The sequence below is a fragment of the Micromys minutus genome, assembly GCF_963924665.1.
Source record: "Micromys minutus genome assembly, chromosome: 8".
Lineage (NCBI taxonomy): Eukaryota > Metazoa > Chordata > Mammalia > Rodentia > Muridae > Micromys > Micromys minutus.
In genome coordinates this window covers 61,249,610-61,275,855 of record NC_137977.1, presented here as the reverse complement: position 1 = coordinate 61,275,855, position 26,246 = coordinate 61,249,610, and the positions used below count along the sequence as shown (strand labels likewise).

Sequence of the window (26,246 nt, the reverse complement as noted above, 5' to 3'; positions counted from 1 at the left end):
AGCGTGGCTCCACACAAAGGACTGTAATAAGAAAGGGGATTCATTCTCTCTCTCACGGTGGAGTGTTTTGGTCAAATAGATTAATGCAGTTTTAAAAATTTTTTATTGCGGGTGCCTAAGGACTTTAATTTCATGTTACTGGAGCCACTGATGCAAAGCAAACTGAACATAATAAATACAGGGATGTTTCTAGCTTCCCCACCCTACAAGATCCCGGAGTTTTAAAGTGTGGGATTAAGGGTGAAATGACAGTGCCATCATTCCAAGGTATCTGACATCACACCTGGGCACATTTGTGCAGCCATCACAAAGAGGAGGTCCCTCTATGCCTTGTCATTATGATAGGTTCTCACAGATGTGGTGTGGCAGGCAGGCAGAGCTGCACCCAACCTGCAGCTGTGTGTGGTGTGATGGAAACACACCTGGCCACCAATGGACCAGCTCTACACTCTACCAGAATGCTCACTGCTCCCGATACCCATCTGTCCTATCGTTCCCACTCCAGCTATTTCATGCACCTGCTGACTTGAACTCCCCACCATGAAAGACTTGTACTGTGAACTAGAAGCTAAAGTAAATTTCTCCCTCAAGTTTCTTTTATCAAGGCACTTTGTCATAGCAACAAGAAAAGAAACTCAGCTGGCAAAGAAAGCTCCCCGGATACTTGAGTGACATTTCCTCCAGGAGGCCAAGATGGCCAACCAGTTGAGGCGATTACTGAAGTGTGTCTAAGATACACCGAGCTGTCCTCCTGGATCTCTCTATGGACAGGCCAGTTAACAAGCCGGATGTATGTTCAATACGTTAAGGAAATACCTCGACCTAAGGTCGCCATGGTTCTCAGGGACACTGGAGGCAGCTGCTCCTCCAGGCTGGACGCCTGGTCAAGGTCTTCCGTCCTGTGAGCATTACACAAATGGACCATGGCCAGCTTTCCTTGCTGCGGCTCTGTCCTGCTTCCAGCACATTAGCTCCTGCTGGCTGGCATCCACCGAGCTTTTCCTTTAGGCATCTGTGACAGAACGCTGACTGACATGTCTCCTCTCCATCCACACCACACGGATGCCTCCTAGCATTAACTTCCTGAGAGATTTAGTTCACTTCCACTGGTCCAGTTGCCTGCGTGGCAGCAGACAAGAAGAACGAGACTTAGTCTTGTTCAGGGAAGAGATGAAGGACCTCTTGAGGGCACTGTTACTAGTACCACCTAGGCAGGAAACCATGATGCCTCATTCCATCCTACAGGTGGGGAAGTCAGCAGAGAGGACATGGAATCCAGTCTTCCTAGTGACCTTCAGCACTGTCCTTAGCTTCTCAACTAGAGAATCCTGAGCAGAAGCCTCCCGCAATGACCAGGGCTAGCACAGCAGTTAGGACACAGCAGCTTCCGAGTATGTGGTAATCCCCGAGCCAGGAAGAGCTGACTCTGGCACCCAAATCCCAGACTGCAGATGGATGTGGCCCCTTCCACAGGCTCCAGGGCAGCTTCGGGCTGAGCTTTTATCCAAATGCAGCTCTTCAAGGCCAGTCCTCATCAGGCCTGCCCCTTTCAGGTTTTCTAGGTTAAATATTTAGAATGGGGTCCTACATTCCATGCTCACAGTAGTACTGTGTGGAAAGGGACGAGGTGACTTACTTGCTCTCAGTCAGAGGGCTTGAGCTCACCCGGCACTAGAAGCTCTGTCCTCAGCCATTCCAACTTTATGGTCACATCACACTGCCATCTGCACTTGCCAGTGTGTAAATTTGAAGTTGGGGCATTTGCAAACCGAGAACAGAGCACGCACTAAAACGCCATTTCTTTAGCTTTGTTCCCTTCCACCTAAGACGGAGCTGATCTCTAAACAAGCATCAAAGCCTGCAGCTCATTAACATTAGTGTGTGCCTCAATAAGGTGAGCACTGTGATAATGCACAATTACATCCTAATAATTCAGTGCCCAAGAGCCCTGCAAAGCAATTGCCACGGCCTTGGATTAGAGCAGCATGCAAACGCACCAGGAAAGTCATTACCTACGCAGTCTCCTTCATTGGGGTGGGTTCAACATGACAAGAATAATCCAGGCACGGAGACGAGATCTCATTTTACAACTGTAGTAAGAAGTACATAAAAGCTTGAATCTGTCCCAATAGTTCCTAAAAGATTTCTCCCATAGTGTCAGAGGCAAAAATAATGAAATCTTGCAAATGTACAGTTAATAGGTCCCTAGTGGGCACTAACTTCAAAAATGCACGGTCTATAAGACATTAAAGTCTTGATTTTGGTTTCTGCACTGTTCCTGTTAATAACAATGTCTAATTAAAACATCTGTAAAATACTGATAGTTTTAATTTTACATAAAATTTCCAAAACAACTGTTACACAGTATAATAGGTATCTGCAATGAATAGGTTATTAATGGAAATATTATTTTAAATTAAATTCAGGCTCTAAATTTAAATTAGTCATCTCTGGCTAATGAAGAGAAAAAAGTCATCTGTGCAGGGAATACAGTAGCTCTGGCTCTCCACATCTGTTAAAGCAGCTTTACTGGGTCTCGGCTGAAGGCTCACCACACTGCTGTTGTCCCGCTTCTCTGTGGCTTGTCTGCTGGGCTCCACGGCTGACCTCTGGCCTCCTGATGACAGCCTAATGCACCTCGCAGTGCACCTCTGTGCGAGTCAGTCATTGAGAGCATCCCCTCTCACTTCCTCCACACCAGCAGGAGCCTGTCCTCCCAGCCCAGTGAACCTGATGAATATTTGTATAGGAATGGCACAAAAGCTCAGCTCTCCCCTTCTTCAGGACTCATCTTCTTTTGTAAAATAAGAGATTAGCAAGGTTTGGGGCTGGCTGCAATTCAATACCTCTCTTTCTAATTAATGCACAATGAAAGGGTTCAATGGGGATCCGCACTGGATGGTGCAGCCTACTGATGCCACCTTACAGAAAGGGCCATCCAGTCCAGACAGCACATGCTGGTTCACAGGAGATGCTGTAGAATGTGGTCCACAGCATGAGGGAAGCTCTCGCAAGTTAAGTAAGGAGGTGGATTAATTTTTTCTTCATCTGCTGCTTTGTATTTCCCTGAAATGAAGGTAAAGTCAGTGAGCAAAGGCTACAGCTAGAATGCCAAGCCTGACACAGCTAGAGGCTTCCCACAACCACCAGACTCATGGCTCCACCTTTTCCAAAAGCACCTTCTCCTGAGACCTTAGGAGGCAAGGGAGAAATCCCAACTGTGACATTATCACCTTCCCAGGCCCCCTGGTCCTTTACAATAGAGTTCTACGAACAGTCGCCTCACAGACAAGGCTTCCTTCAAATCGTGGAAACATTCTCTCCCTGACCTTCAGTACTGAGGGTAGGCAGGTAACTTAAATCAATACTTTTTAAAACAGAAGACTAGATGTAAACCAAATGCCAAGTGCTGCCTAATTTGTGACTCAGGAATTCATGGGCCTGGTAATCAGCCCAGAGAGAAGAGGCTCCTGACTATTCAGGACTGGAGAGGTTTTACATTTGTACAGGAGGCAGCAAGGTCCCCAATGAATTTCTGAATGTCCTCTTTCTCGCTGAACATCTAGTTCCGGGAACTGTCTCCTTTTCATGCTAGTGGATTCCTAGTACCTAACATTAAAACAGGCACATCATACTCAGTCCCTAAATATGTCTTTAAAAAATGAATAGGAAGGAGGGGGAGGTAGCCAGGCTCCGAGCTCAGCGAGAGGGGAGTGCACTTGCCAGTGGCCTGCAGGGCTTTGCTTCTGCTTTATTCTCCTTCTCCTTTTCTATGACTTCTATTCATTGTTCAGCTTTTCCAGGTTTCCTTTCCTGAATTTAGCTTCCCTCCACCCAGCAAACACTACTGCTTAAATCTAAAACTAAATCCTATTAAGAGCAAACCAGTGGGGCAGGGTTTCTACTTAGCTTGTCAAAGCCCGACTTCTGCTATACTACCTACTTTCTAGATCCAGTGGTCTAAGTGACAAATAAGTGTCTAGGCCATGGGCTTCTGGACGGCTTCTGCTAGACCAGTGGGAAAGTAGGGTTTCTACAAGGCTCAAAAGACACAGTGCTCAGCTGTACGTCTAGTTGTTGCCCACATCATGGTGTCTGGCTCAAAGCAGGTGCTCAACAGTGATGACTGAATGAATGAAGCACCTCTGCCTAATTCACAGCCCAATTCTCCCAGAAAGGCACTGGGTCAGTGGGGATGAGGAGAGAGAAGGCAAAGAAGCTGCTGCGTTGATGCTATAAGACAAAAGAGCATCCACTGTTCGGTATTGCATGTGCTAAACAGAAAGAGATTCTTGTTAGGACAAATCCTGAGTCTTTTAACCAACTGCTGAACATAGGAACATGCAGGATAAAGGCACTAACTAGCAGGCCAGTTCCCAACAGACTTCCTCATTGTGCCTCCCACACAAACTGAGTTATTTTCAGAGTGCCAGAGGACTCAGGCCTCCTGCTTATTATGATGAGAAACACATTTGTAGGATGTCCTGCAAAGGTGAATTGTCCACTGTGTGGTTACTCTGGGGAGCATCCCAATGCCTCTAGCCTACTCCCCCTGTGCACAGCCAGCACCCATCCAACTCTTCTCTGGAGTCTTGAGTTCACGTCCTGTCTGCTTATAATAGAAAGAGAACCAGCCTGCTGAAATCTCTCCCCTCCCACAAAGACCACTCTCCTGGCAACTCTGGGTTCCAGGGAAACCAGTGCTTCCTGGCTGGCCTGGAACTTGCTACATGGGCCAGACTGGTCCAAACTTATGGTACTCCTCCACTCAGCTTCCCAAGTGCTAGGTTAAACATGTACCACCATGCCTCGGTCCACCTGCATCTTTGAAAAGGTATATACAGGAAATACATACCAGTTTTGACTAAGATGCCCAGCAGGCCAATGTTCTGAGCCCCATCAACATCATCCCTGCAATCCTGGAAAAAACAAAGACATTTAGTTCAGAGTCTTCACTTAGCCTGCCAAGGAACTCTACTAATGGCTGACTAGGCTTCACTGGATACCCAGAATTCCCTGCTTTCCTTCTTACGATGCAAGAAAAGAACATGTGTACCAAGAGTTAAAGTAACTCTGTAAACATTCTTGAGGAGGAAATCATGCTGGAGAGCAATATTAGGGCAGAAGGTGAACATTAGAGCAGGAGCCCCAGTATCAGAACACAGCACGGTGCTGAATCTCTGGTTTTCATTCACCTGTCTATCCTTTTAAAGGAGATCATGAGAACCTGCATTCTTGTGAGGTGAGTTATCAAACTGTACACACTCAATGAAGCAGACTCAACAGATAACTTTTCCATGGCCAAATGTCTTTAAAGTCCACCCAACCAGTCAAGCAGCATATGCAAGCAGACTGCGTGCACCCACTTCACACTTGGAATCACAGCAACCTGGAGGGAGCTCCTTGGACTGAGATGAATATGCTCAGCGGAGCTGGGTGTGGTCACATATCTACAGTCCCAATACTCAGGAAGCTGAGACGGGCAGCACAGTGAACTTAACATCTTAACAGATGTCACCCAAACCAGAAACACGGCCCCTGGACATGGGGTAAGTAAAAATTCAAGGCCTGGGAAAAGCATCAGGACAGTCAACCTTGCCAGTTCATGTTTGAAAGCATACTCACTTAGATCATGCCTGAAGTCAATTTCTTTTTAGAAAAAAAAAATCCTAGTATTTAACAATAGTTCTTGGAAAGGATTTTTCCAAATGCCAAAATCTCCCTTTGAAGTGCACCAAAGACCTTCTATGTTAACGCAGCTAAATCCTCCCGTTGAGGGACTGACTGGGGATGGGGACACAGGGGAGAGGACCGACCTCTCCTGGACGACAGCAACTGCACACAACTGAGCACTGTCTGCAGCTTCCTGCCCACCCTAGCCCGTCAGCCCAGATAGTTAACTTGTCCCACACATCTATCTGGGGAAATCAGGCGGAATGCCAAGAGAAAAAGGTGGAACAAAACCCAGATTCTCAAACGACAGCCAAGCTCCATGAGCAGCCTATCGACTTTAGTGGATGACCCCAGAAGACAGCACCAGGAGAGCTGTGAGCTTTACCACCGCGGACTGAGAAACGGGGGGAGTCTAAACCCTGAGTCTGCATCCAGCTGAGTTAGGTAGGAGACGCACCTCTCCAGGCTCCGGAAGTATAGAGCAAGGGCTGGACCCCAGAAGCTGCTTCCATCCTGCCACTTATTCCAGGCTGTGCCCCACTATGAAAAGAGCTAAAGTGGCCAGTATCCCTAATGACCAGACACACTGATTGGGTAATCCTTCCATAAATACATGTTAAAAAGACAAAAATGGTAGAAATGTTTAGATCTGTATTGGGGTTCTCTTTAGCAGGATGCATTAAACATTTAAGCGACTGGTGTATAAATAGTTCACACACAATATACATATGCACATATATATGTGTGTATATAGACACAACATCTCTATTTTACAAGAATACACTGGCCATGTTCAGGAAAGCTGCTACAGGAAGCACCACAGACAAGTCAGGACATCTCTTTGGGCCTCGTACTTACGTCTCCTATCATGACAGCCTCCTCCGGTGCACAGCCAGTGTCCCTCAGTGCTTCCAGAAAGAATGTCTTCTCGGGTTTTCCCACTACTGTGGCTTTCATGTCTGTGGCATACTCTAAGGCAGCCACAAATGGTCCTGGTCCCAGGGCTAAGCCATCTTTTTTTTTGTAGTACCTGGCCTTGTGGATAGCTATCAGAGGAGCTCCATCCAGGAGTAGCCTAGAGGAATGGAGAAAATGTAGACCGGCTAAGAGCAAGTCTTTTATGACTGAGAAAAAATGTCAGATTTACCAAGTGGTTTTATTCACACTCATAGAAACAAATAGTTTCTTATTAACTTTTAATGACTTGCTGTCTTCTATTGAATTCACAAAGAACCACTGGGAATTACATACAGATACACTAAAGGTGATAGATTATTAAATTTGGGATTGTTTCAACCTTTTACCTTTAGTGATTTCACACACTTTACCCAAATCACCAGGGAAAGAGAATTAAGAGAACTAATGCTAAAGAAGGCACTGGAGGGAAGAACTTAACTTAATGAGACGAGTTGTTTCTTCTTCCCTAATGGGAGGCAGGAGGCTCCCAGGCCTCTGCACACACCACAGGGTTGTTGCTGTGCTGATGGAGGAGCGCACTTCTCCAGTGCTTGCAGTTCCGCATCCTCTACTTCGAAAGGTAACTTTCTTTTTCACCTTAGACGCTTAACACAGAATTTTCTAGGTTCTCCTGCAATTTCACCTCATCACAGGACCTTCTGATGACTCTCCACACTGCAAAGCAGGCAGGACAGCATCCTGAAGCACTCACTAGCCAAGTTTAAAGGTGAGACTACCATCTAGTCTTACACAGGACAAACTATACACTCTTATGGAGCAGGAGGTGTCAGGACTTCTCAACAGTGCGAGAAACAAGCTCTGCGTGTAACCAGAGAGCTTTAATGACTCAGGCAAAACCACTGCAAACCTCCACAAACTTTGTACCCCTCAAACCTGCCACCTACCTCAGCAATGCAGCGTTAGTCAAACAGAGGAAGTCACACTTGGATTACTGTCTACTGGAATTTGAGACAAGATAATATTACTTAATCTGAATTTAACCAATGTAATAAATGACCCCACTAGCTTAATTTACTTGAAGTCATCTACTTAGTTAAAATATTTAGTAAGTCCGTGGAGGAAGAATTCATCACATCTTATCCCTCACAATTATGAGTAATTAAGTGCTCAGCTATGAAACTGCTAAATTATTCTTGTCAGTGGGCACAGAAATAACTTCCTGTGGGAGATGCAGAATTCTGACATTTATGATTAAATATTTTATTAAGTAAAAACCAATACCAGACTATTCCAGGGGTTTGCTGTTAGTTACTACAAATTACTCAGAGCACAGGCCAGAGCCTGCACAGCCCCTCTGTTGGTCTTCACGAGCAGTGACTCACCCAGCCCGATCCCATTTATTTCCTTCTGCACCACAGAACTGGAATTCTTTATGCAACAGACCTCAAAACTGTTGTCCACTTACATAGCTAAACTAAAAACTCATTTGACTTAGCTTGGTTAATATTTCATTATATATTAGCTAGGGATGAGAACTCTCATCTTGATTGATGTGTGTACTTAATCTCGAGTGTCTTCCCTGGAAGGGCTGAACTGTGGATTCTTTACATTTCTGTAGGCTGGAGCTGGCTCCATGGGGGCTGGAAAGGAGGCTCTTGGTGCTTCCTTGAGCCTCACCGGGTCTTGCAAGGGTTGAAGCACATTTAAGTAAACAGACAAATGCCTTTTGTGGTTTGATATTTTTCAGAAAATATGAAAATGGTCAGGAGGTAGCACATACCCATATTTCCAGAATTCTCTCTGTGGAGGCAGAGGCAGGAGGATTCTCAAGTGCAAGGCCAGCTTGATACACAGTGAAATGGCCGTGTCAAGAAATGATGAATGTATTAGAAGCAGCTACCTCCATACCATGAGTGCTCCTATTTCCAGAAAGCAGGTAACATGTTGGCAGGAAATCTAAAACTTTCTAACTATAAGGCCATGTTGGCATTAGAAACAAAGGGAAAGGAGAAAAAGGCCTGATACCAAAGCCTCTGGCTGGAAATTTTAGCTGGCAAAGGAAAGAACTGAGAAGATCCTGGTTGGGGAACAAGGCCACAACTGAAAACCCAATGCAGTACAGCCAGGGAAGAGCTGCCTGCGCAGGCAGGTTAAGCACAGCTCCAAGCCATAGTGTATGTTCCATCCAGTCCAGTTCGCCTTGTTAGAAGAGCCAGAACCAGGGTCAGAACCTGGGATTGTTGAGTCAATCTAGCACTCTCTTAGACACAATCTTCAAATAACTGTAAATAGTTCTCTAAGGCCATTACCAGTCTGTCACCATTCCCATGGAAGACAGGCTTGAGGCTTATCACCCAGCACCTAAAAGCCATCCTCCTCCACCTTAGTCCCTAAAGAAACTCACAGTGACTCAAGCCAGGAACCAGGACTACCAGGATCTCAGTCTCCACTTTCTGATCCACTACCCTCATTCAAATAAAAGTCAGAGTACCTCAAAGCCTCTGGCATGCCTCATCCAACAAGTAACACCTTTTGCAGGCTTCTCCTGCCCCAGTACTCTAACCCTCAGCACGGGCAATGGGAATGTTATGTTCCTTCCCCTTAAGGTCTGTAAGAAGTTCTCATGGAGGTGGGCTATAAGAAAGGCAATCACACAGCTGCCAGGCCTTCCCTTCCCATCCCAGTTGCTTCTCCAGCCACCTTCTGAACCATGGCCAGTGTTCAGACACCAGCTGCTCTCATTTCCAGGAAAATTTACTCCAAAACTCTTTTCTGCCTCACAGACTCCATGTTCCCACCACCCAAACAGTATGGGCCTGTTTACAGCTTTCTCCTGCTCACCTGGCAGATCTGAGCTTAAGTGTCAGGACATCAAAGAGAGCATTCCTAATTTCCTCCTTGGACTAAATGGGCTTCTTCTCCACTTGCCACGGTAATTCCATCCACCTGTTTGGAGTACATTCCTTGCTGGAATATAATCCCAAAATGCCTGTCAGTTTTACTCCTCTCTGCATTTTTGGTTTAAAAGAAGGGTCTGGTATATCTCACAAAATGATTCTGAACAAGACTCTTAAATAAATAAGAATACTCTTTAAGTCTATAGACTGGAAGATGCATTACTGGTTAGATGCAAATCCATATATTTAATAAGGCATCAGTGAATGCTGGGGAGCTCCTAAAGGGAAACTAACAATCTGATTCTAAAGTCTATGTGGATGTGCGAAGGGTGGAGTCTTTGGAACACCGATGGCAGCCAAGGTAATCATACAGTAGCTGTGACAGTGTGAAGATGGAGAATCTAGAAAGCAGCAATGTACAGCCACTTGTTTATTGCCGGGAATTCACTGGGGAAAAGAACAGGTTTTAATGTTTCTGGAAAAAGTAAGTACATATGAAGACCTGAACTCTCCTCTGAGCATGGACATGCACATTTTTAGCCTGGCTCTGGGGAGACCGAAGTAGGAGATCACAAGTTCAATGCCAGGCTAGGGTGTATAGGAGACCCCTGCCTCAAGTCTCTCTCAGTCATTCATTCTTATCTCATGAGTCATAAAGACTCAAACAGAGCCCATACCTAATTGTTAAAGGCAAAGGAACAGCTTAGAGAAGAAAACAGCAGTTTTCATGTCCTTAGGGTATTAAATAGAACAGGAAAGAATGTTGGCAAATTGAATTCCATCAAAATTAAGACTTTTGTGCTCTCCTATTAATAAAAGAGCAAAAATGCAAATCCAGTCCAGGCTGAACTATCTGCAGTACCCTATGGGAACTCAGACTGGCACATATAACACATAAATACTTCTTATACATCAATACAAAAATAACTCAGCCAGAACAGCAAAAGATGCAGACAGGCACATCATAAGAAAAGCTATCTGATATCCAATAATACATGAAAAGTTTTCCAGTGTTACTCATTAGAGAAATAAACTCATTAAGAAGCTACCATGGAGACCACTTGGACAGCTGCAGTTCCACAGACTACAAAAGACTGGTGGGAACGTGGAGTGGGTGGAACTGGAGGAAGGTGTGACTTGGGGCAGCACTGAGCAAGGCTGACGCTGTTACCTAATCTACTATGTGGCAACTTCACTCCTAAAGCCACACCCAAGAGAACAACATGTGTGTCCCCACAGATGTGCAGAAGAATGTTCATCACAGCAACAAGACTGGAAGCACAGCAAGAGCTCAGGAACAGCACACAAAGGCCTAGGAAGCTCATCCAACACGCTACACTACACAAGGCACTGCCGCTCACACGGGCATCTCAAAGCAGCGACAAAAGTGACCTGTGTACAGTTTCATTCATGTGAAGAGCAGGAAGCAGACATAGTGACAGAAACCAGAGCAGTGTTACATGTCACTGCCTGGCTAAGGGGTGCAGAAAAGTTTTTTGCTGTGAGCATAGTTCAGTTTACACAGGTGTCTAAAATCTTGAAAAATGACTAAATGTCTTTATATAAATGTATGGAACTATAAAAAATTAAGAATTATTTATAAGTATAAATGTTTTGCCTTTGTGCTTATAAGGGACCCATGTATTTGGACTGTCCTATGGAAGGGCACTAGATGGCTGAGTCATCTCTCAGTCCACCCCTAACTGTTTAATTAGAAACCTCTCTAATCCAAAAAGTACCAAAATCTGCACAACTCTGACCTTAGAAGAATGCTAGACCCTGTACAGGAGAGGGAATTACAGAAAAAAGGTTACAGCGAAGCTTCAAAGCTGCCTCTCAAAGGACTCCCTCAGGGAGCTTGTGATGCCCTGCATTTTTGTGAGTTGTGATGTTCTAGCACATACAAATGTGCACAGAAACCAACTTGAACTAGCTAGCTATGCGCTATGATTCTCTTCAGGTGGCAGAGATTGATTATTAAGTGATCTATTTACCTATGTAGTCTTCCTTCCTATTGGCCTAAAGGCTTGAGCACTGGCTTCTAGTTAAGATCGTAGGATAAACAGGCTTCACACAAATGTAGTTATACTGCTGTAAGATTAAAACAGTACTATATTCATATTAATGAGAGTATTTCTAGGAAAATAAGCAAACGGGTAAGTTTTTAAAACGAGAAAAAATTAATACTTTCTATTATATGTGCTATTGATTAAGAAATGTGTGAAAATAAGAGCACCAAATTTATGGTGCTAATATTACCAAGGAGGGTGGGGGAGGGCATCTGTAGGAGGTATCAAATGTGCTGATAATTTCTACTCGTTAAAATAGTGGAGAACAGCAACATCAATTATTCCTGTACAGTGTGCATTCTGTGGAGAGGAAAAAGTTATCACAGGTTCTTAGAATTTGAATGTTTTAGACAAAACAAATTCAGATCATAAATATTTTTTATAGATGGTTTACATCCTTTCCCCAAACCAATCCTTTAAAATCATTTTCAGTTTTTCTCAGGCAGGTAAGACACATGTATGTACCATGCATTTTTCAGAGGCCAGTTCATTAAAACCATAATAGGGATGAGGCAGTATAATATGAAATCTGATGCATCTGTCTTGATGCATAATGCCCGTGAAAGCATTTATGCAATGGGTTTAATGTCCAATGTTTATTCTCATTATCAACATGAATAGTAATTTAATTGGTGGTTCATCTGAGATGCCTATATTTGCCGCATATAATGCAGGCAGCTGCAGTCACTGGGTGGAAGATGGTCTCTGTGGTAACATCAATATGCAAACAAGGCCAAGACCTAGAATCTGTTAACTCTTCACCCAGCTCTTAAGTGCATTTGTGAAATCAGAGCTGACCTCTAAGTACACTGCAATGCTTTAAAATGTGGTGTTTGAAAAAATCAATATGGTTAGCAAAGTGTACTAATTAGACAGCATCTGAGCAATTAGAAAGCCAGTATTGTCAACATACATTTTTATTACCTTGAGTCTAGTATTCATTTAAAAGAGACCTCCCAACTTCCTATTAAACATGTCCTTCCCAAATTACCAGCTCAAAACAATCAATAGCTTCTTGAAACTGTGGCTAGGACTGCATAAAAGGGAACAGGAGACGGGACGATGCAGGCTTCTTTCAAATAAACACTGACTCTGACACCATTGGGGCCTTACAAAAGGAGGGCAGATGATTTTCCAAGAAACTAAGGCAGGACAATTAAAGTGTATGAAACATAGATATTTTTTATTATTATCTTTAATCTGTTTTACAGTGGTGGTTCCATTAGTCAAGGTCCAGCAGTGGCCACACACACAGCAAGGGACCCTTGACCTCACTCTGCAATTTCTGCTCATTCAGATCTTACCTGAAGATGGTTACTTTTTGAAACTGACAGCAAACAATGTGGCCAATGTGTAAACCTTCTTGATTAAAGTTTCTTACAGGACATACATATCAAGAAATGCATTCTACACCAAGTGTGCATTAGGATGATTAACTTCTGATTCTTCTGCCTCCATCTTGAATGCTGGGATAACGGATGTGTAACAACACTCCCCCTTTGTGTGGAGCTGGGGACTGAATGAGAGCTTTGTGCACGGTAGGCAGACACTGTACACCCCCACTTCTGTCAAACCATTTTTTTGTAAATTAATTCAATATATCTTTCTGCAAAGTTTTAAAGTATTCACCTATGATAAATACACGGCAAATTACACTGTTTAGTTTGACAAGACATAAAAAGCAAGATCAGGAAACAAAAACCTTAAGAAATTATAGTCTCTCTCTCCAGATTAGATCTGTGAGTAAATTTTGTCCCACTGATTTTGGGGAGTAGGAGAGCATTTCATAGTTTCTTTTTAGAAGCTGCAAGAGGTGGGGTAAGCTAAATGCACGCATACACAGATTTACAGTTTTGGGGTGTTATATACCTGCCAACAACACCTGGCTGTCTCGTGGGTCAAATGTCTCCAACCACTCCTGGCTACTAAAGTGAGCCTCTCACCTACGCGGCAGCTGGAATCTGGTGTTCTTCTGGCTTTACTCTTCTTTACTCTCCCATCCCGACCTGACCTGGTGATTTAGTAAGTCGTGTGGACACTGGCTGTCTTTCATTAGCACCCAGTCTTAGGCCCTTTGAAATATGTAAAAGGCCCTACTTTTCGCAGCCTGGCCTCTCAGCAGGGCAAATCACCCTCATAGTTCCCAGTTGATTAGCTGGGTGCTACTTTTTCTCAGTGACCAGCATTGTTGGTGGAAAATGCCAATAGTAATAAAATCATAATAACAACCACAAAACCCTACTTCCTTTCACTTGAAATTTTATTATAAATTCCTGTTCTAGAATATTGATTCTCTAAATAAGAGGAAAAATGATCATCACATATTAATATAGATGACTAGAAAGACAAAACCAAAATGCAACGATGCAGGTAAAACTGCTTGCACTAAGGCTAAGACTCAAACTTGGTCCTCAGGACCCACATGGTGCAAAGAAAGAGCTGATTTCTGAAAGCTGTCCTCTTGACCTCCACTCAGTGACAGCCGAGTGAGTAAGAACTTGAGTGCACGCACACACACACACACACTCATGCGCACATATGCATGCATGCACACACCACAGAAATAAATGCAATTTAAAAGTGAAAAACAAGGCTGAGCACAGTGTTGCACACCTTTAATCCCAGAACTTGGGACACAGAAACAAATGGATCTTTGTGAGTTCAAAGTCAACCTGATCTACATAGAGATTTCGAGGAGAGCCAGAGCTACATAGAGAGATCCTGTCTCAAATACACACGCACACACCCCTCCCCCCTCCACACAAGCCAAGATAATTATTATTTGATGTTGACACTAAAGTGACTTTGAAGATGTTTATCCTAATGTGTAATCTAAGTCTTCAGAAATTAAAACACAATGTTATGTGCCTAAATCTAAAGAAGAAATGAAGGAAGAACATTTGATCAAGTGAGAAGCAGCTGCTTACCGAAATGCTTGATTCAGAAGCTGGTAATGAAAATGCTCTGGTGCCAGTCCTATGACCACAGCGTTGGGATCGTGTGTTTGAACTCCTGGCCATGGGAAAATGTAAGAGTTGAAAGCTGTCAGCCACACTGTATAAGACAATCTCCCACATGTGCACATTTTGCAAATTACCATAATTTGAAGTACAGCTTGGAAGTTTAAAAGGAAAAGAGAAATGGGTGGGATAGGGAGAGGAGGGAGAAGGAAGGGACATTAATATTTTTCGGTATTCTTCGAAGATGTTTTTATAGCTAGAATATCTGAATTGAAATTTTCAAGTGATTTCTGATTTCAAGATGCTTTACTGATTACAACCAGGAGAACACCTATGAGTTTTATTAGAGCAACAGTAACTGCTGAGGGAATGGAATTCTAAGAGGCAAGGGAAATTAGACTTCTAATTGGCACATGCATGACAAATATGAAAAGCACCACTGTGTAGAATTCCACAGTTTTAGAATCATTTTATAGTCTACTTTTGGTTTTGCTCTTATTAAAGCATGTTTTAGGACCCTGGTATCTAATAATAGGACCTCAGATATGACAAACCAAACAAAATTGTTCATCACCATAGTCTGATTACTAGGTCTATGAATTATGCACATTACTGTGTTTAGATACCACGTTCAAGTTCCTTTCTTACTAACTGACATGAGGATTGAGTAACTTGTTGAAGTTTGTTGTGGGAACAAAGTAACTGTATACAGTGAGAACTGGATATTTTTAGTGTTATTTTTCTTTTTTATTAGATACTCTGTATTTACATTTGAGACATTATCCCTTTACCCGTCCTGCTCCCATCCCTCCACCCCACCTCCAGTTGCCTTCACAAAGGTGCACTCCCTTCTGATTCCCCTCTCTACCCCATTGCCTTGGCATTCCCCTACATTGGGAAAACGTGCCCTCTCTGGAACAAAAGCCTCTTCTCACATTGATGCCAGACACTGCTATCTTCAGCTACATAAGCAACTGGATCAATGGGGTCACTCAAAGTGCGCACAAAGGTTGGTGTTTTACTCCATGGGAGTTTTGGAGGGTTTGGTTGCTTGATAATGTTATCTTCCCATGAGGTTGCAACCCCTTTCAGCTCCTTAGGTCCTTTCTTTAGCAACCTCATTGGGATCCCCAAGTTCAGACCGATGGTTAGCTGCAAGCATGCTCAGCTGTATCTATATGACTCTAGCATAGTCCCTGAGGGGCATCTCTGTCTGGTTCCTGCCAGTAAGAACTTTTTGGGATCAGCTATAGTGCTTGGATTTGGTGACTGCATATGTGGTGGATCCCGTGTTATTTCTTCATTACATCAACCACTGAAGGAGATATTGGCAAAGATATTTTCCTTTTCTTCAAATAGCCACACACATTGGTTATTTTCATACAGATAAACATGCTCTAAGAGGTACAGCTCGTCACTGAGTGACGAGATTTCCTCCCGACCCGACCAAATGTTCTGCTTTTACATCCCAATTCTAGCTTTCCACTACTGCATCAGAATCTTACTTTAAAAAAAAACAGCCAGAATTTTAATATTGTTTTACTATAGTCAGAAAGGAAATAGCAGATTCAAAGACTGCTTTGCTATCCTTCAGCTTGTTCAGAATCAACAATGTTGATTAGAGAATAGACTCAGCTTCTGCATCTCATTGTTCACAGAACTCACTGGCTCTTGTGGCATCCCAAGAGCAGAGGCAGAGAATACCAGGACACCAGGTTTCCTTGCAGCTAAGGAGGCTGCCTAAGATTGAGCTCTGCTGATCAGAAGCCCCACTCAGGGCTTTGAACTGGGAACTTAAAACACGAGGAAAAGAAAGTTGCTGCTACCAAGAAGTGGCTACCAACCTATCAGGTTCTACCTGCAGAGCTGTTTGGGCCACAGGTCTGGCCAGAGATCATTCAGCAGGGACATCAGTGGAACCCGATCAGTTCTGTGGCTGCTGCTGCACACTGCTTCTGGGTTCACAACCCTGGACACTTACTCTCCAGATTCCTTGACAATTCTGTAGGCTACTATTGGCCTGCTACAATTTTACATTTTTAAGTGTGTGTGTGTGTGTGTGTGTGTGTGTGTGTGTGTATGTGTGTATGTGTGTATGCGCTTGTGTGCATAGGTCAGAGAACAACTTGCAGAAGTTGATTCTCTCCTTTGACATTATGGCCTCCCTTGGATCTAACCCATATTGTCAGATTTGTGGCAAGTGCATTTATCCATTGAAATATTTTACTGGCCCATGACCTTTCTTGTTATGAAAATATCCATAAACACATAAAAGCAGAAAGCCTAGTTAGGAGCCTGGATAGATTTCCATACAGCTGTTCTCAGCTGTGAGGTATGTTGTAAACCACACCATTCTCTTCAATATTCAAAGTATCCCTTCTAGTTGGTTCTACTGTTCTTTGGATGCCCTCATCATGAGGTCTTTGGTAGTTTCCTTACTAAATGCACCGAGCAAACCTCATCTACTGCCTTCCTGGGTAGGGAGCCAGCCCTCGCCCAGGAGTGATAGGAGGGGAAGGGCAGCCGACACCAGAGTCTGGGCACTGGGCTATTTCTTCTCAAAGGCACCATCAGTGGAAGACCTACACAACCTATAAACTTTCAGGGATAACAATAAATTTACTTTTCAGCTGACTGCAGTCGAGGTTGGTTTCTGCTCCTTAGAATAATACTTCTAATTGATATACTGGTATATTTCCTACTAGCACAGGTTTGAAGGTCCTGGGCAACCTGCGAAGCTATCACATGGCATTATAATGAAAATATTCACATCTATTTTTGCATATTGCTTTCATTTCACAAAGTATCATCTATAAGAAACAATGCAGCAAAGCTTCATATAACTAGGATATGTTTTCTATAGTCACGTTTCCAAAGTGAGAACAATTTACTCTTTATTGAAAATTATTTCCCAGTCATGGAATAGTTGTACTATCTAGAATGGCATCTATTTTTAAGACTTCCCTGATTTATCTCACTTAACCAAGAGAGCACATCTTGGATTAAGAGTTATAATACTCAAAAGAATTCTCTTAAACCATGGCTCATGATTCCATGATAAATTATGAAATTTGGAAAGATCTACATACCATTAATAATCAAACAACCCAAACAGATAATGCAGCATATCTCACAAAGTGAGTATTAACACATAGAAACACCCATCACATGCACGCACGCATGCACAACTATCCATCACATGCACGCACGCATGCACAACTATGATCCCATGCAGTGAGTCTCTCTTACTGCAGATGGAAAAGGTTTGAGAAACATCGACTCAGATTCAAACTCTATAAACACAGTAGGGGACTTGGAAAAGTCAAATTCAGGATGCAGAGGCAGCTCTTCCTTCCTAGACTACAGCAGCACCTAATGTGATAGAGCTAAGCGACCAGTGTTAGAGGATAAATCACTGTATTGCTATGGACAAGGTTGTTTTTGTCTGGTTTGTGGACATTTCAGTAATAGGAATATCAGTAGATGCCTCTTCTGCATGATTTCAGGGATTCCTATATGAAGATATGCTCACCTTCTTCCAAATCTCTCTCACCTGTGAAATCAGGCAGTGCACGGTCATCAACCAGCAGCATGGGCCTGACTTGTTTCTGCTCTATTAAGTTTCGGGCTGCTGTCAGAGAAGTAAATATTTCATCTTCGGAGATATCAAACTCCAGTTTTTTCAGTCTTTCCAGTAGGTCTTTCTTGCTCTCTTTGGTTGTATTGGTCACAAATCGAACCATCACAGAAGCGGCACGTAACCTGAAAAAGTCAGATTCAGAAGTGCAGCCTTCACCTCCTAGTTCACAAAGCCCCCTAAGCTGGTCAAGTGTTAGGGTACAAGCACATGTCACTGCGCTGTTCTAGACAAAGGCTGCTTTGCTTTTAACCTACTCAGAATGCTTACAAATGATCCACACTCCACGGGCAGTGTCTCACCTCCAAACACTGCAATGTCAAACTTCGAAAGCTATCTCCACTGTGTGGGAGCTTCTGGACTTCAGCTGCCCTTAGCTGGCTGAGTTCAGTAAGGACATGAAACGCCACCGTCCTCACAGAGTCTGAGAGGTGAGTCGTCATAAGGGTCATTCCCTGATGTAACGTGACAAAACTGAGACTCATGGCGGCAAGTAACTTTGCAGCTTTACTCTGCTAGGCAGCAGTGGGGCCGTGACAAGGTTCCCTGTGTTCTGTCACTGTTTTATTGCTCTCACTAAAGAACCAAGGAGGCCACAGTTATTTGAGACTTATGGAATGAACTGGAAGAAAGTAACGAAAAAGACCATACTGAGACGTCAGCAGCAACAGCTACACAGATGAGCTGCCGTGCTTAGGACCAGAAACTACTTGGACAGCTCAGAGAGATGCTTGTGACTCATTTTCTTGTCAGACCCAGGAGCTCAGAGAAGAATGGAAAGTTTGAAGCTGCCTGAGCCATACAGTGAGTTCAAGGCCAGTCTGGTCTACACAGCAAGCGTGTAAGTATTACTAACATACGGTATTGATTTGGTTCTATGATCTGGTTCTGAATAATAAATTAAGATAATTTCAGAGAAAGAATTTATGAATCTAGCCTTCTTTAGAAATATGTTCTTGGGGGCTGGAGAGATGGCTCCGTGGTTAAGAGCACTGACTGCTCTTCCATGCCCTCTTCTGGGGTGTCTGAAAACAGCTACAGTGTAACTCATGTACATAAAATAAATATTTGGAAAAAAAATACACTCTTGGTTTAATATGTTGAACAGTATTTCAACATAAAATCTAAAGGTAATTATAATTTAAGATTCATATTAATAGCCTGTTGCTTTTAACATCTTCCCCAGAAGGCTACAAGGCATAAAAGTGCTTGACATAATTTAAAACAAGGAAATAAAACAGAAGAGGGTTTTAAGAGTACACCCAGAACATTAAGTAAATTTATATGATTAAATAAATACTTCACTATAATCATGACTTCCTCTGTAATATCTGTGTAGCAGCTTTTCAGTAGAACACATTAAATTTGGTAGTTTATCTCACAAAAGACATTACTACTTTAACATGGCTATTATCCTAAAAATGAACATTACTGTGGGATACCCACGTCGATTTTAATGAGTTTTGTTTAGAAAACAAAACTTTTTGTATACCTAGTCCCTCAACTTCCCTTGTCTGTTTCTATAGAAACCACAGTGGCAGTGCCAGCCCAGGAATTCTCTGACAGGGAAACTTCCAGTGCCCCAGGAAGTTCAACGGACAGTCTCCTGCCTGGCAGTGTGGCAGGCTGAGGTTATATAGCATCAGAAGTCTGACTGTTCACCAGAGATGGAGACTTTTCTTTGAATCTAAGCAGAAAAATCATCTTCAAAGCAATGGGACCTAGGATGAAGTGTGGTTATGCTGAACTTGTGGACAAAGATTTAAAAACAGGGGGCAAAATAAGTTCTTCTTTTTGACCCAGAACTCATTGTTCAGTGTGGGTTTTGATACACTGACAATAGGTTTCCTCCTGAACATGAAGGTTTAAGTCTGTGAATGAGTGCTGTTTGTTTCAACAACAGTTTAGCATATCCCATGGACCTGCAGTTCCTCAGTGTGGCCAGCAGCTTGGAAGAATGTTGTCTGGGCTCAGCAGTGTTCATCCTAAAATGCATTCTGAAGTAAACTGCTTTTAGGAATTATGTTAATAATATTAGCGGGGAACACCGAAGCGTTCATAATTCAAGTGTAGATCAGAGAAGATTAAATCAAAGAAGTGTGGGTGAAGGGCAAGTCAACATCAGCTGGCTCTAACCAGTGGAAGGCGATCTGGAAGAGAGCCAAGTTCCGGCTTTGGGGAGTTCTGGTGACTCGGATGAGTGGTAGAGGAATCACAAAGGAAATCCCTTAGACAAAGACTAGACTTTAAATAATTCTACCTAATTTTACAAACCCTCTTTTATACTTTACACAAAGTCAGCATGAATTTTTGGCTCAGTTTCTCTAGTGTTTTCTATGGAGGAAATAAACACTAAATTTAGCTGTTAAAAATAAATAGAGCTGGGGATGTGTCTCCATTGGAAAAGTGCCTACCTAACATGTACATGAGCTGGGGGTAGTGGCACACACCGGCAATTCCAACCCCTGAGTTCAGAGGGCAAGGTCACCTTTGGATACATTGAGTCCAAGGCCAGCCTGAGATATGAGAAAAGCAGGAAGCAAGCACTAGGGTATCTGTTAACATACCTCACAGATCAGCTGACACCCATCCTGGCCCTAGAAGGCCTGGCTGAGACAGAGGCTGTGCACACAGTTGTTTTTTTTTTTTTTTTTTTTTTTTGTCTTGTTTTAAATAAAGCCCATCCTCCAATTACAAAATTAATCACAACTCCAAATGAAAAGAACAGTTGTGCCTGGTGAGCACAGGCACCCTGGCATTTTACGTTTGCTCTCTAAGTGGGTGGTCCGTACTGGAGAGAGGATGAAGCCTGTACTGCTGTTGCCTTCACACCCGGCAGTCCTGAGACTTATCGCCGGATTTCCTGAACAGTACCCACTGGACATTCTAGAATTTGAAAATGACAAATACCAAATTTTATACTGTTGATTTTGAAAATCTCTAACTTTTTTTCAGGATAAATAAACTTAATAGTAATTTTTTTAAGACACCCAGAAGCAAATATCCATATTTGGCTCACCTTTTGCATACTTGTATGTGCATTTGTGTGTTCATGCATGTGGCCAGAGAACCACCTCAGACGTTATTGCTTTGGTACTTGACTACCTCTTTTGAGACAAGGTTTCCCACTAGCCTGAGGCTTGTGGATCTGGCAAGGCAGGCAGTCAGAAAGCCCCAGGGACTCAGCATGCCTGGCTTTGAGTGGGTGCTAAGCCCCAGGTTAGCAGAGCAAGCTCTTCATTTAATGAGCCGCCTCTAGCCCCTTCCTTCCCTTCAACATGCTTTTATCATGTATTCTACATTTGTTTCTAGACTTGTTTTGTATTGTACTTAGTGAATCAGAAATATAGTCTTTGATCTTTGGAAGTATTAAATGTAGTTGATAGAAATCTTTCCAAGCATTACTCTTAACTGTTGCAAATTCAGGAGGCAAGATACGCCTGTGTGTGTGTATGTATTTCAGTTAGATCCCAGGATTCAGGTGATTTTTTCCTCAGTGCTAGTCACTCTGTAGTTCTAGAATTAAATTACTATTTCAGTTTCTTGAGTCTTCATCTTCAAATTTACGTTCTCGGTTTTAAAAAACCAGAGTGGGGGTGGGGGTGGGAGAAGGAGAGAGAACCGAAAGACTAGAGCAAAAGGCCAAACCTAATAAAGCAGGAGGAACAATGTTGGGAGGATATTACAATGCATACATCTTCTAGCTAAACCCAAGGCAGTTCCTCCATGTTTGGGAAGCTGGTGAAATGCCATCGTAAGGCCATCCATTTAGCTAATGATCTGCCTTGGTAAAGCGGCACTTAAAAACGTATTTGTCATCTGAACCTGGAGGATAGCTTGCCTTTTAAGAGCTTCCTGTGCGCCTGGCACAGCTGCATCTTCAATGTGAAGTGTGCCATTGAGATCTACCAAAACAGCTTTTAACACACGGCTCACTGCCATCCTTCATTCCCTAGGAGAGAGCAAATGAAATTAAAAATACAGTTTAACAAACAATGGACAATTAAAAACTGGTAAGCAATCAAAAATACCATTCACATCCAGGAAGATATTGCTTAGAGTTAAGCTGCTTCTCTTTTGGAAAAAACAGTATTTTAAAAAAATCAAGACCCAACATTTAATGCATGAAACTTTTATAATGCTTAGGTTTTTATATATTTTCTTTTTAATCGAGTTAAAACTTGGAAAGAAAATGTTAGAATGAGATGCTGCTACAACCTACTTTGAGGTTTCTCAGAATTGCTCTGGTAATACATGTTTTCATTTTAAGTATGAGGATACTGAATACATAGACAGAAACACATTAGTAAGGTCTTTCCATCCTTGGCTGTGGGCAATGTTACCACTATGTTCTGAACTGGTATGTGTGGCCAGAGAGCTGCCTGTATTTATAGGTAACCTATAAACTATAAGTTGAGGGGAAAAATCAAGTTAAATAGTAAAAAGATCTGTGTGTGGGTGTGTGTGTAGTTCATGTATGCAAGGGAAGCATGCTATCAACTAAGCAGCATTTCTAGCTCCACACTGCAAATTTTAAAGACCGTATCCTCACTTTCTAGTATGTGCAACTTTACTTTGCAAAATTTCCCCTAAACACTTGTTAAATACCTTGTTTAAACTATTTGACAACGTCTTGTTATATAGCCCAAACTAACTTTGAATTCATAATCCTGCCTCCTAAGAGCAGCCCTGTGCTACCGAATCTGACCTCTTTAATCTTTATTGTGGGCAGTATCGCATAAGGATAAATCTGCTTTATAGATCATTAGTAATGGGAACTTGGAATGAGATTTGATTTAGCTGAGACTTAGGGTTTGTTTTGTTGTGAGACAGAATCTAGCCCTCCCCGACCTGGAGCCACTCTGCAAGTTTTCCTCCACTACAACAACATTCCTGCTTCTGTATCTCAATGCCTGCATTACATGCATCTGCCACCATGCCTGTGATTTATGGTCTTTTTAAATTAGGGAATTAATTTATTAATCATTTTACTCATTTGTTTCTTATCTTTACAAGGTGTCTTAGGGTTACTACTGCAACATGACCAAAGACACTTGGGGAGGAAAGGGTTACACTTACACTTCCACAGCACTGTTTATCAGTGAAGGAAGTCAGGATAGACTCAAATAGGGTAGGAACCTAGAGAGAGGAGCTGATGCAGAGGCCATGGAGGGAACTCTTTGTTCTGGGGGAGCCTTTGGATTCAGAGATGTACTTTCCAAGGTTTCCCCCATTCACCATTGTTCAACCCCAAGCTATCACGTGGGACACCGTCATATGTCTCCCATGAGGCTGACTTGGGCAACACTGAGTCTAAACCTGATCCTTACACCCCTGGGGTGCCTATAACAAAAATTTTCCAAAACACCTTTGTTCTATAGCCTGGCTTCAATAAATGGCCACCAAAGAGCATTCTTAATGTTAATATCTTCCAATATCTTGAATATTATCTTAATATTTTAAAATTAATATCTTAAAATTTCTGTTGATATATGGCCAAATGGTCTGAACTCCCTTCTGTCCAGGTTTGCTGGGAACCACATTCCCTCCTCTGTAGCCAATATTCTACGGTTCAGGTCCTACTAGCAAGGATGGTCACTCCAGCAGACGCCCTTGCCTCCAAAGACTCTGATCCCAAACTGGGGTCAATTCCCTTGACCAAGCCCCACCTTTCCCCCACTTCTTCTTTCGACACACTCACCTGTTTTAGCTACAATGGTTGCTCCAAACCAGGCTGCTAATCTAATCCTCACTTGTCTGTGAATCCGATTGTAATTCCAGAGTGATTCTTCAGTACATACATTCTGCTATGTACTTCACATGGCCCTGACTCTTGCAACATCTCCTCTCCTCTTCTTTTCAGTAAAGCTCTACCAGCACCCCTTCCTGGTAACCCCTCCCCCTTTTCTCCAAGCCCATCCATGACAGATCTGCCCACTCTGCATGGTCCAGCCTGGCCTGTGGGCAGGCCCCAGTGCTCACGTTCTGAGAACATCGGCTAGCTCTCCAACACTCCTGAATTGGTCATTTTCTTTTTAAAGATTTATTTATTATATTTATTATATATAAGTACACTGTATCTTGCTTCATACACAGCAGAAGAGGGCATCAGATCACATTACAGATGATTGTGAGGCACCATATGGTTGCTGGGAATTGAACTCTAGACCGCTGGAAGAGCAGTCAGTGCTCTTAACCCTTGAGCTATCTCTCCAGCCCAACTGGTCACTCTTGTCCCTCCAAACCCCACAGCTTCCTGAAGCCTATGCCTGGGCCACAATAACCATTTTCCCCTCCCTCCACGAGATCTGCCCCCCTCTACGGCCCTGGGTCCCTAAATTTGTTCCAACTGCATCACTTCAAGAGTCCCACCTCCTCACTGACATGGCTCCAAAAAAGTCACCTCCTTTCAGCCCAATGTGCTACACCCTGACCTTCCTAAAGCTAAATTCTACACTGTTGATAAGCAAAGAAGCTACAATACAATTTATGGCTTTGTGGTAACAGTTCCCTCAGCCAAGGTCCTAAAAGCAAAAAAGTTGCCATTTTCTAAGCTTATTAACTCTTTCTTGCCCTAACACTAAAGTTTAAACATATCTTTCAAGCACTTAATCTAAACGGTTAAACATAATTAAAACATACAATTATTCATTGCCTTATAAAGAATCATATTCTTTAATATGTTCATAACTATGCTTATAATCATAATTACCAAAAAAGCTTTATTCATATATATTTTCAAAGTCAAAGCAAAAACTAAATAGCCAAAAACCAAATGTTTATCTACTTAGATATACTTTAGATAAACAAATAAATGGTCCTCAAACACTTCAAAGATCTACAGAATATGGCATTTAAATGTTTTATTAAAAAAAAAAAAAGCTTTTCATTAGACACACACAGGTCCTAACAGCACCCACAATCTCCTCCAAAGATGGGCACAGAAGCACGTCCATCTGAAGCTTGCTTTGAATGTGGCAAAGATAAACACTGGGCTATAAACTGCCCTCTGCCTTGACTGCTGACAGCACACTGTCCAAACTGTGACAGGCAAGACACTGGAAAGTTGACTGACCAGCTTTGCCTAGACAAAGTAGGTCAGTCCTTCACAAAAAAGTATTGTCAGATTTGGGTCCTGATGGCCAAAATGGATGCCCCACTGACCACAGAGGAACCCTGGATGGCTGACTATCCTTGTAGCCCAGTGTCTGTGTCATGTTTAAAATCTGGAGGCTGTTTGCTCAGATAAACTTTATCCTTCTTGGGTCTCTGATGGGTTTGAGAATCAATTTAAAGACAAAAACAAAGGCTTCAGCTGCCTTCTCTCCTAAAGCTGCCACTACTAGGTCTAGACCCAGGCTACCTTGTTTCTAGACTCAAAAAAAAAAAAAAAAAAAAAAAAATCAATATACCTTTTTGCTATTCCTTTATCTAAAGAAGCTTGCTTTGTAATGCTTATGCCCAATGGTTAGCCATCTGTATCTAGTGGTAAAAAGCTGGATAAAAAAAGATATAAAGTTTAGGTAAGGTCTGAGGAGATGAAAGCTTCTAAGAAAATGTGTGATGGTCTGGGAAAGTGTTCTGAGGCTGGTAAATGATGTCATGAGGTTGGAGGATGTGCAAAAACACTTGGATGTGACAGGAAAGTGATTTAAGGTACATTGGAGAAATGAAAAATGCTTCCGATTTTTCCCTTGCTATGTTAAGTTCAGAGCTTTAATATTAATCTGATTTTAATTGTTTCCCAAACCTCTACTATGTCACAAAAGTATGACTCTATTGCCTTATAAGATGGGATTCAGTATAGATTACAAATAATGATAATGCTAACATGTCTAAAATGTATTTCTGTTTTAAAATCTTAGTAAGATTCTTACAAGCTTCAAAAGGCCTTACAAAACTAGAGGGCCCTTAACTTTTTCGTGACTTATAAGGATGACACCTGCATGTTTTCAGGAGAAAATGGTATTTAAAAATATTTTTTATTGGATATTCTTTGCTTTTATATTTCAGATCTTATCCCCTTCCCCCAATCCCCTCCCCCTCCCACTGCGTTCATAAAGGTGCTCCCGAAAACCCGAAAACGCTGTTA

At 42.5% G+C, this 26,246-nt stretch overlaps 1 protein-coding gene across 1 annotated transcript; it reads right to left on the bottom strand.

Annotated features, from left to right (window-relative positions):
- Positions 1-86: 86 nt before the first annotated feature.
- Positions 87-22,096, bottom strand: HDHD2 (haloacid dehalogenase like hydrolase domain containing 2; the record flags this gene model as incomplete). Its single annotated transcript, XM_080920034.1, has 6 exons — positions 87-3,066; positions 4,856-4,919; positions 6,532-6,748; positions 14,485-14,569; positions 18,071-18,279; positions 21,996-22,096. The coding sequence occupies 6 exons, from the start codon at positions 22,094-22,096 to the stop codon at positions 2,963-2,965; spliced, it is 780 nt and encodes a 259-aa protein (XP_080776160.1). The 3' UTR covers positions 87-2,962.
- Between the last annotated feature and the right edge of the window lie 4,150 nt (positions 22,097-26,246).